General features: G+C 40.7%; 1 protein-coding gene across 1 annotated transcript; it reads right to left on the bottom strand.

Moving 5' to 3' along the window:
• Window positions 1–268: 268 nt before the first annotated feature.
• Window positions 269–4,477, bottom strand: CRNN (cornulin). The gene is made up of 2 exons (XM_044675556.1): window positions 4,340–4,477; window positions 269–2,401 (listed from the first exon to the last, which is right to left on the bottom strand). Exons 1-2 carry the CDS (start codon window positions 4,475–4,477, stop codon window positions 269–271), a joined length of 2,271 nt encoding a protein of 756 aa, XP_044531491.1.
• Between the last annotated feature and the right edge of the window lie 6,634 nt (window positions 4,478–11,111).

Raw genomic sequence — 11,111 nt, forward strand, 5'->3', positions numbered from 1 at the left:
AGATCAAACACAAAGGGCTACTTCTTGCCATGTTTGACCCAAATGCCCCTACATTTTCTGACCAAGGATGGGTAGAAAGACAGAGAGGGAGTTTGGGATACAAATCAACTTGAAGAAAGGTTCTAATCAAAATTCCACTGGAAAGAAGCTGAATTATATATAGACTGATCTATGGGAACACAAGTCAATCTGATCAAGAGAGGTAAGGCTGTTCAATGTTTGCCCTGTTGTGTTGTTCTTGTTCTTGGGCATTGAGAATCAAAGTGCTTCATTGCTTGTTGCCTTTGAAGTAGGAGTAGAGGCCTCGAGCAGTGAGACCTCGCTTTCCTCCCTCCACCTGGCCTGCTCCTTCAAGTTGAGTTGACCCCTGACAATGAATTTCTGATTCCCTTGTCTGCAGGCTACTCTGGTCCTGCTGTTGAGCCACTGTCTCCCTTGTTTGATGTCTGTTCCACTTCTGTCCTCCGAAAGAGGGTTCTTGAGTCTGGCAGTAGTCACTCTCCTGCAGTCCTCCTGTCACACTGCAGCTTCTTTGACTGTCACTCCAGTCCTGTCTTCCAGTCTCAGTCCCAGTGCTTCCCACTTGCGTATGATGTTGGCCTTCCAGCATGGTTTCTCTTGTGTGTTGGCTCCTTTCTTGGCCCCATCCCTGGCTACATCCTGTCTGGGTTTGGGTGCCTCCCCCTATTTGAGTATGAGTCTGTCCCCCTAACTCTGTTTCTCTTATTATTTGTCCCTGGGTCTCTGGCCCTCTAGTCTGGCCGTAGCCAGTTTGCCATTGCTGGGTGGTAGTAATCCCTGTCTGAGACTGACCTCCTGTCACTGTTACACTTGTCTGATGGGTCCTGCCTTGTCCTCTGATCTGAGTGGTACCAGTGTGAATCTGAGACTGACCTCCAGTCATCCTGTCTCTTGTCTGATGATGACTTCCATCTTGTTCCCTACTCTGAGTGGTACCAGTGTGAATCTGAGAATGACCTCCAGTTACCATATCTCTTGTCTGATGATGACTTCTATCTTGCTCCCTACTCTGAGTGGTACCAGTGTGAATTTGAGATTGACCTCCAGGAACTGTATCAGTTGTCTGTTGGGTTCTGCCTTGTTCTCTGATCTGAGAGGTACCTGTATGACACTGAGACTGACCTCCAGTCACTCTGTCTCTTGTGTGTTGATGACTTCCATCTTGTTCCCTACTCTGAGTGGTACCAGTGTGAATCTGAGAATGACCTCCAGTTACCATATCTCTTGTCTGATGATGACTTCTATCTTGCTCCCTACTCTGATTGGTACCAGTGTGAATCTGAGATTGACCTCCAATCACTTTATCAGTTGTTTGATGTGTCCACCCTTGCTCCCTACTCTGAGTGGTACCAGTGTGAATTTGAGATTGACCTCCAGGCACTGTATCAGTTGTCTGATGGGTTCTGCCTTGTTCTCTGATCTGAGAGGTACCTGTATGACACTGAGACTGACCTCCAGTCACTCTGTCTCTTGTTTGATGATGACTTCTATCTTGTTCCACGGTTTGAGTGATACCAGTATGAACCTGGGACTGACCTCCAGTCACCCTGTCTCTTGTCTGATGATGACTTCCATCTTGTTCCACAGTCTGAGTGATACCAGTATGAACCTGGGACTGACCTCCAGTCATCCTGTCTCTTGTGTGATGATGACATCCATCCTGTTCCATAGTCTGAGTGGTACCAGAATGAATCTGAGACTGACCCCCAGTTACTGTCTCACTAGTCTGATGGGTCCTGCCTTGCTCCCTAGTCTGAGTAGTACCTGTGTGAATCTGAGACTGACCTCCAGTCACTTTATCAGTTGTCTGATGGGTCCTGCCTTGTTCCCTGATCTGAGTTGTTCCAGTATGAATCTGAGACTGACCTCCAGTCACTGTCTCACTTGTTTGATGTGTCCTACCTTGTTCCCTGATCTGAGTGGTTCCTGTCTCAGGCTGCCTCTGCCCTTCAGTTTTGTCTCTAACCTGTCCGCTTCTTCTCTCCTGTCCTTGTGTTTCAGGCCGCCTATCCTGGCCACAGATTTGAGTAGAAGTGAAGTCTTGGCCCCGAGTCTGAGTCCCTGTGGTCAGGTTGCTCCTGTTTTGTCCTGTGGATGTCTGCTCTTCTTTTCCATGCCTATTATGGCTTTGTTCTCTCTCCACTCTTCCTGTTTCAGTATGACTGCTCTGATCAGTGTTTTGTTGTTGGGTGCTCCCAGAATGCTGGCTCCCTGGCTTTTGAGTTCCACAAGCTCCTTGAGAACTCTCATTTAGTGTCTTGTAACAAGCCTGGGCCACTTTAAACACCAACACAAGAAATTCCTTAAAATCCACAGTCCCTTTGGCATCTTCATCCAATAGGTGGAAGACCTGATCCACTGTGGCAGGATCATGAGGTTTCTGGAAAGAAAATCAATCTATATTAAACTTCCTGTGCCTTCTGGTAAAGACATGACTTAGGATCCCATTTGTCACTGATCTTCCACAGGCCCCTCCTGGTATAGATTTAAGGCTAAAGAAATCTTCTGTACCAGGAGTTCCTTATCTAGAGTTTGGGAAGTTATTTTATTTCTAAAACTATATTGATAAGTAGATTTCAATATTATTGGTTCTTTTACTTCTATGTATTTTATTTTGCACATGTAAAAACATGATTCTGAGAAAGGTCCATAAGCTTCACCAGACTGTACCTAAGAGGTCTCTGACACACAAAAGGGTAAGAGCAACTGGGCTATACCAACTGCCTCACTTTACAGATGAGAAAATAGGCCCCAAGAGTGGCCTATCTTAGGTTACACAGGTAGAATTAACTAAGTTGGAATATAAACCAAGATCCTCTGACTTTAATTTTAACCTTGGGCCTATCTTTCCTTGGCTCCTAAACTTGAGTAGCAAAGAGTATGTTGGCTAATTGATTATTATTCCTTACATCATTTTTTGCATATCGTTTCTTCCTGGCTTAATGAAAAACACATTTTGTAAGATCATTCCTACAAATGGAAACACCTAGTTAAAAGAAAATGGAGGTATGGCTACTTGGGAGAAATGATTAGTTCTCTATGAGCTAAAGATGTCTTTTCCAGTACAAGCTGAATGCCAAGAATAGGCAGATTATAGAATAATAATAGAAAGACTATGGAATAAGATCATTGCTGTCTTTAGACTCTAAATATTCCCAGCACCAAGCATGTCTTTGGTGGGGCTAATTCTAGGCCAAAAAGAAAAGGAAAACCAAGTGGAGAAATTATGCTAGTGCCTTTGGTATGGCTTTGACAGTAAGGGATTTTCCCCAGGCTCCTTCCCTTGCTCAACCTGGTTCACTAGTAGTAGGAAACTGGTAGTCTTCCAATTCCCACTGAATAGGTAGTACCTGAATACAATAATTTTCTATGATTTCATTTGTTGAGTACTTCCTGGACCATCAACCCTCTATAATTTGCCAGTCAGTTATTAGCAATAAATTAAAAGGATGAAGAAGAGGGAGAGGAAGAGATTGACCCCAGGATGGGGAAGCACATTCTATTTCAACTTCCATTATCCTAATTTTATCTTCCTCCCAATTTTGGTGTCAAGTAAAGCAAATATAAGTTAGAGGAGACCTATAGCTCATTGTCATTATGGGGAGAAAATTACGGATTTCTCTCTGGGATATGAATAGAAAGATGTTCTTCATTTTTAGAAAATCCAGACTTATCTTCATGTCACCAATCAAACAATAATATTTATTAAGCTCCTACTACATGCCAGACTCTGCTCAGCATCAAAATCTCAATCATTAAACAGATATTTTAAGAAACTCTTCTATGCAGAGAGCTCTCTGCTGAACACTTCATGACCAGTCTATTAAATGTAGTCCACTGGGCCCTGAATTCCTACAAAGCCCTGTATGGGGCTGCCACAGGCATTCAGGAAGTGCTTGGCTTCATTTGAAAATGAAGAACATCTTTCTATTCATATCCCAGAGAGAAATCCGTAATTTTTGAGGGAATATAATATTTCTAAACCCATGAGAAAATAAGTTTACTTTCTCCCCATAACGACAATGAGCTATGGGTCTGCTCTAACTTATATTTGTTTTACTTGACACCAAAATTGGGAGGAAGATAAAATTAGGATAATGGAGGTTGAAATAGAATGTGCTTCCCCATCCTGGGGTCAATCTCTTCCTCTCCCTCTTCTTCATCCTTTTAATTTATTGCTAATGGGGCTAGAGTGAGGACTGACAGACTTGGACCTAGCCACTGCCTCTACAGATCCCTGGGGCAAAGCATGTCCCAAAGTAAATTAGTTTCCCTCATCCAACAGTGCTCTTTTCCCACCCAGCTCAGCATGTCTTACCACAATGACATCAGCGAGCTCCTGCTCCAGGAGCTTTTTGAGTTCCCCTTTGGTAAGTGTGGTACAATCTCCCTCAGTCTTGGCATAGCGGCTGAAGGCCTGGATGATCCCATCAATGTTTCCCAGCAACTGAGGCATCTTCAAGTTCAAGCTAAGGAAAGACAACATCACCGCAGTTCCAGGTTAAAAGATTGACCAGCAACCTCAGGCAGAACTTTTGTGGGGGCAGCTGGGTAGCTCAGTGGATTGAGAACCAGACCTAGAGACAGGAGGTCCTGGGTTCAAATCTGGCCTCAGACACTTCCCAGCTGTGTGACCCTGGGCAAGTCACTTGACCCCCATTGCCTACCTTTACCACTCTTCTGCCTTGAAGCCAATACACAGTATTCTCTCCAAGATGGAAGGTAAAGGTTTAAAAAAAAAAAAAAAAGAACTTTTGCTCCTGAGTCTTTTCAGTCAACCAACAAGCATTTATTAAGTGTATACTGTGGGGAGTGAGCAGCTAAGTGGTACTGTGGATAGAATTCCAGGCCTGGAATCAGGAAGAACTATTTTTATGAGTTCAAACCTGGCTTCATACACTTAGTAGCTGTGTGACTCTGGGCAAGTCACTTAATCCTATTTTTCTTAGTTTCTTTATCTGTCAAATGATCAGAAGAAGGAAATGAGAAATCACTTGAGAATCTTTATCAAGAAAAGTGAAAAATGACCAAACAACAACATGGGTCCTAATCCACTGCTAGAGATATAAATGCAAGAAATAAAATAATCACTGCCCTCAGGGAACTTATATTCTAACTGTAGGCAGGTAGTCATTTTAATTTATAGACATGAAATCACAATGGGCAGAAGTTAGAAAGTTGATAGAAGTTGGAAGAGAATATTTTCTAGAAAATTCCTAATGATTAGAGATATCAAAAAATAGAATGGGCCGCTTTGATAACCCAATAGGTTCCATGTCAACAGAAGTCGTTAGGTGGAGGCTGGATAGCCTTTTGGTGGTGACGATAACTACATGAATGACTTCTGAGGTTCCTTATGCCTGAATCAATGAGTATTTCCTTTATGTATAATGAGACTATTAGGCTTCTTAAATCCAAAGAGGGGAAAAAAGTTGAGAATATGGTTCATCCAGGGGAATGCCACAGAGAAGGGGGATCCCAAGAATGGATCCTACTGGCTTTCCCACCATAATACTGTGCCCAAAGTATCTCTATATCCTTGTGATAGATAGCAGCAATAAGCCAGAAGTAACAAAAGCACCTCCTAACTCATTCAGAAAAAGCCCTCATGGGAGATGTCATTAGCTTGGAAAGGCAAAGGTTATATCAATAGCCAAGAATCTGGGAATCAAGTTGTAGCTGGGTGAGGAGAGAGATTGGGGCTCATGTAGCCAGGAGAGAAGCCAAGAATACTTTATAGAATGGAACTTGGATTCCAGTAAGAAGGGAAGAAATGGAGTTAGGAGTAATGATTAGATAACAGATATATATATATATATATATATATATATATATATATATATATGGCTAAGGGCCTTAAAAAAAGCTATGATTAGTAAAAGAAAAAAGGAAGCAATGAAATTTGAGTGGTTGAGAAAGTGGATTAAATAAAAAGATTATAAATGGAGTCATAAGATCACAGATTAAAGCTAAGTGGATTAGATAGAAAGATTATAAATGTAGTCATAGGGTCACAGACTGAAGCTGCAAGAGACCAGAGAAGCTGTAGCTTTGGAAGTTGTCTCTAAGCATGTAAGAGTGTATATGTGTCTGTGTGTCTGTGTGTGTTTAAGGGAGAGACAGAAACAGAGATAATGAGGAAGAGACAGAGACAGGAAAAGAGGGGGACAGATTTAGAGACAAAAAGGGAGAGACAGAGAAAGAGGTAGAAGGGGAGGTGGTGGAAAGGGAGTGGAGATAAAGGAAAAGAAAGATGCAAATAAAGATAATTTAGGAAAACTTCCTGCTGTTATCCAGAGACTCTTGGGTCTTCCCTAATCCCAAAGCTTTTCTTGGAAATTTTCCCTTTAATAGAGACAAATCAGCTCATTTGTTCTTGTAGGGACTAAAAGCATTCACCTTCCTGACTTAAGTCCCTTTACAACCTTAACACAGGCTTATTAAGATTGGCTGAGAGAATTCTGTATCTTTAGAGGATTCCTTATATGCTAAAAGCTCAGAGTCTTTAGAACAGATTCTCAAAATTCTCATTTTCCCAAAGCCATTTTAATCTCTTTCTTCCTTGGAAGGCTGCAGTTTCCCTGCCACTGTCCCATAGCTTAGAGTGATGGCAGCTCACAGTGGAATGAGTTGATTTGAATAGATGCCTTAGGTGGCAGGAAAGCTAAACCTTGATGATTTCTAAGGGTTCATCCAGTTCTAAAAGTTTTCAAATCTACGAACTTCTGGCAGATTCTAAAGATTTCAAGTAGTCATTAAAAATGAAAGCTTTCGATAAGTCGATTCTAACGATGCTTCTCAATTGATCTCTAGACAAGTTATCCTTTTCCCTAACGAATCAGTGTTACCCTCTGAACTAGATGCCCCAGGGCAGGCAGAGTAGACCACATTGCTTAGGAGCATCATTCCTATACATTCCTGATCCCACCTCACCCTTAGTCTAATCAAAAGCAAAACACAAACATGTAACTATGGGAAAATATTCAAAATGAATAAAACACCACCACGCTGCCTTGCAGCCAGCACTGGCCTCCAGGTCCATTTCTACAAGACAACCATGATTTTACAGGTACAATGTGCTAGGATATTTCTAGTGAGAGTAGGTTCCTCAAGAGAAGACTTACCTAACGCACAGGCAGGATGAGGCAATTGGTTGGAAAGAGTGTGTAGAGTTCTAGCTGAAGTGAGATGAGGAACTTTTATAGGGATTTTAATTGTGTCCGGTGTCTCAGGCAGCAACCGCCCGCCCCATGGGATGGCCTGATTCATCCCAGGCCAAGCCCAGCCCCACCTTTCACCCTGGATCATCCCAGTCATTAGTAGCCCGCTAATGGGAAGCTCTACTAATTATCAAGGTTGGCCTGCCAGATCTGGTGTTCTCTTTCCTCTCTTCCAGTTCCCCCTCCTCCCTGCAGGTATAAGGAAGCTGCTTTTGAGAAAGCTGAGCTGGATGCATCAGGGATCAGAACATACTGAGGTCAGACAGGGGTTAAGATTCCTCAGTCTATGATGTGATGGTAAAGGAATGAGAAAGATTTTTCTAAACATACCCAAACTTACGTATCCAAATGAGGGCTACCTTAAGTAGTTACTAGAAATTTATTTGAAATATTTTTCTTTCTTTTTTTTTTAGTTTTATCTTTATTTTATTCCAGTTACAAAGTTACACATAACTTTTCCAAAGTTACATGATTCATGTTGTCTCTGTCCCCTCTTCTCTCCCCTTTCCTGGAGTTGACAAGCAATTAAACTGTGTTATACATGTATTATCACTCAAAACATATTTCCATATTATTCATTTTTGTAAGTGAATAATCTTATAAAACCCAAACCCCAAATCATATGCCCAAATAAACAAGTGATAAATCATGTTTTCATCTGCATTTCTACTCCAACAGTTCTTTCTCTAGAGATGGATTGTTTATCATAAGTCCCTCAGAACTGTCCTGGATCATTGTATTGCTATTAGTAGCAAAGTCTATCATTTGATTGTTCCATAATATTACAGTTACTATGTATAATGTTCTCCTGGTTCTGCTTATTTCACTCTGTATCCGTTCATGTAGGTCTTTCCGGATCTTTCTAATATCATCCTGTTCATCATTCCTTATGGCACAATAGTATTCCATTACCATCATATACCACATTTTGTTCAGCCATTCCCCAACTGATGGACATCCCTTTGATTTCCCATTCAAAGATATCATTTCTTAAAATATCTTGAAAACTTCATCCTTTGGTTTTATCCCTCTCAGAAGTTGTCTTTGCTTGTTTTTCTGACAACAAATTGAAATCTGTCTTTCAGTAATTTTTACCAATTGCTCCTAGTTCTATCCTTTGAAACCAATCAGAATAAATCCATTATCCTCTTTCCCATATGATAGTCCTGAGAATAAAGACAGCACACAGAACCACCACTTGTTATCTTCTCTGTACTAAATATTGTCATCTCCTTCCATCAGTCCTTATATGGTATTAATTTAAGGTCTTTCACCCTTCAGTTGTCTTCCTCTGAAGCCTCTTTGACATATCCATATGCCAAAATAAAGTATAGTCCATTAAAATCAATGGATTATGGTAAATGTTTAACAACCAACTCTGAAAAAAAAGTATGCATGACATACTTTTAAGTTTAATCTACATGAACACTTTTCCAACATCTTCTCAAGTCTAAATGACCTATAAATTAAGTCCTGATCTGTAGCATTTGACAATTCCTGAGGTTTAGATGCTCATCTGGAAAATTTAACAACCAGCTTCCAGAAAGCCAGTGTGAGCTGTATAAGCCAAGTATAAGACTTTACAATTATGTCAACTAAGTTGGATCTCATTAGATTTAGATTAATGTCCTGTCTTTCCTGAATTCCCACTCAGTCATCTGGTGTGCTATGCTTCCCTCCAAGCTTGATTTGCTATTTTATTTATAGAATTTTAAGGTTAAAAGGGAGTTATACTTTCATTTTATACAAAAGGAAATTTGCCTGGGATTATTCAGCTGGACCACAACAGAGGTGAGACTAGATCAGATTTCCTAACTCCTGCTGCATCTTATTACCTCTTCCTCTAGATTTGACTCTGAATAACTTTATCTCAACAAGTATTTATTCTGTGTCCATTATGTATTAGGTACTCTATTAGGCTCTGGGGATCCAAGACAACATGAAACCATTCCTACTTATAGGAAGCTGTTACAAAAGTCACCTCCATATTCAAAGGACAAAATGTTGCCACCATCTTCAAAAAAGAGCAGTGTAGATGCTGAAGACAGTGCCAAAGAAGGACAATCAACAAGGCAATAGCCATATCTTTAGAGTGAGTGTATAGTCTCCCAAGATGATGTTTTCTGTATCATACATTACAAAACCAATATATAGGGAGCAGTTAGGTGGCTAAGTGGTTAGAGAACCAGTCCTAGAGATGGGAGGTCCTGGGCTCAAATCTGGCTTCAGATACTTCCTAGCTGTATGACCTTGGGCATGTCACTTAATCCCTATTGCTTAGCCCAGTGATGGGCAAACTTTTTAAAGGGGGAGTCAAAGGAAAGGAAATCCTCATCTGTCAGTATGTTTCTAAGGCAACTCTTTCGAAGTTTCATTGTACTATATCCTACTCATTGTATTCGTCAGATTAGGAATAATGTTACGCAGCCAGATAGAACATTTCATGGGGCCAAATCTGGCCCAAGGGCTGTAGTTTGCCCATCACTGGCTTAGCCCTTCCTTGATTCTAAGACAGAAGATTAAAAAAATACAAAACAAAATATAAAAAATACAAAACAAAATACAATACAAACCAAAAATCCACTAAAACTTCCATGGTGGAAGTTCTCATCATCTCATATCTTGAAGGTGTCAGAAGATCCCCTATTTCATGGACCAAGGTATAAGAAGACTAGAAAGGTAAGAAGAGACCACATTCAAAAGACAAACAAGAATGTCTCAGATGTAGGTCCCATCACCTCATCCTTGTTATGTAACCAGTTCAGTTTGATCCCACAAATATTTACCAATTATTATTTATCCTTCAATTTGAAGAGAACCATGACATCATATCTTGCCTTGTGCATGAATTGGATTTAAGTGAGATAGAAAGTTGCACAAAGTCATCAGCCTCACTATCTCTTAAAAGAGTCATCAAAATCCAGTGGTGAGACAAAATTCAAGATGACAAGTGATGGCATGGGAGGCCTTGGCATCTTTAATGTCTGACCAAACTCTAGATGCTCCATAGCATCTGCTTCCATCACCTTTATAGCCATTGGAACAAATTATTCTCATTTTCTCCTCTACTTATCAGATTCTGACTTCCATTAGAATTTTTCCCAACCACTTTTTGGAATGGTGAAAAGAACACTGGATTTGAAATTGGGGAACCTTTGTTTTAATCCCAGCTTAGTCACTTACTGTGCAGGTAGTCTCAGCAAGTTTCTTCTGAGTCTCAATTTCCTCATTTGTAAAGTGAAGGGATTGGACTCGATGATCACTAAGGGCCCTTCTGGCACCAGATCTATGATCTTAGGAATTTTCTTGACTTTTTCTGGTTTCATTTTTAAAAATCTTCGTATCTCTAGTTCTCAATGCAATTCTTTGAACTTCCCCAAAGTGCATGGTGTTAAGGGAAGATTAGCACCTCTGGTGTGAGGGCTTTCTGAGCCTTTTAAAGGGAGGCTCATCTTCTTTTGGTGTCTACTTGTTACCCAACTATCACCTGTGGCTCCAAGAATCTGTAGCATGTACAGTGGTATGTGAATTTAATATAAATTGTACCCCTCTTTCCTTTAAAAAAAAAAAGGAAAGTTTTGAAATCCCATTTTGACCAGTATCCTTTGACTAGCATGAGTGTGTACAAAGGGAGGACATCAAGTGGGTCTCTGGAATTCCAGAAGATTCTTAACTTTTGATCCACATGACTTCTAGTGTTTGAAAGACTGGCCTCTAACCTAGATTGAAGTCAAGTCTGTCCAACTGGGGAGGCTGAGAAGGAGTGATGTCAGTGGCTTAATAAGAGAGGGGGCTGAAGAAGTGATAAGGCCTTTTTTGTCTTTTTGGCTTTTGGTGCACTTGGTCTGCAGACCTAAATGGTAGGGCTGG

Source organism: Gracilinanus agilis, chromosome 4, assembly GCF_016433145.1.
Source record: "Gracilinanus agilis isolate LMUSP501 chromosome 4, AgileGrace, whole genome shotgun sequence".
Classification (NCBI taxonomy): Eukaryota; Metazoa; Chordata; class Mammalia; order Didelphimorphia; family Didelphidae; genus Gracilinanus; species Gracilinanus agilis.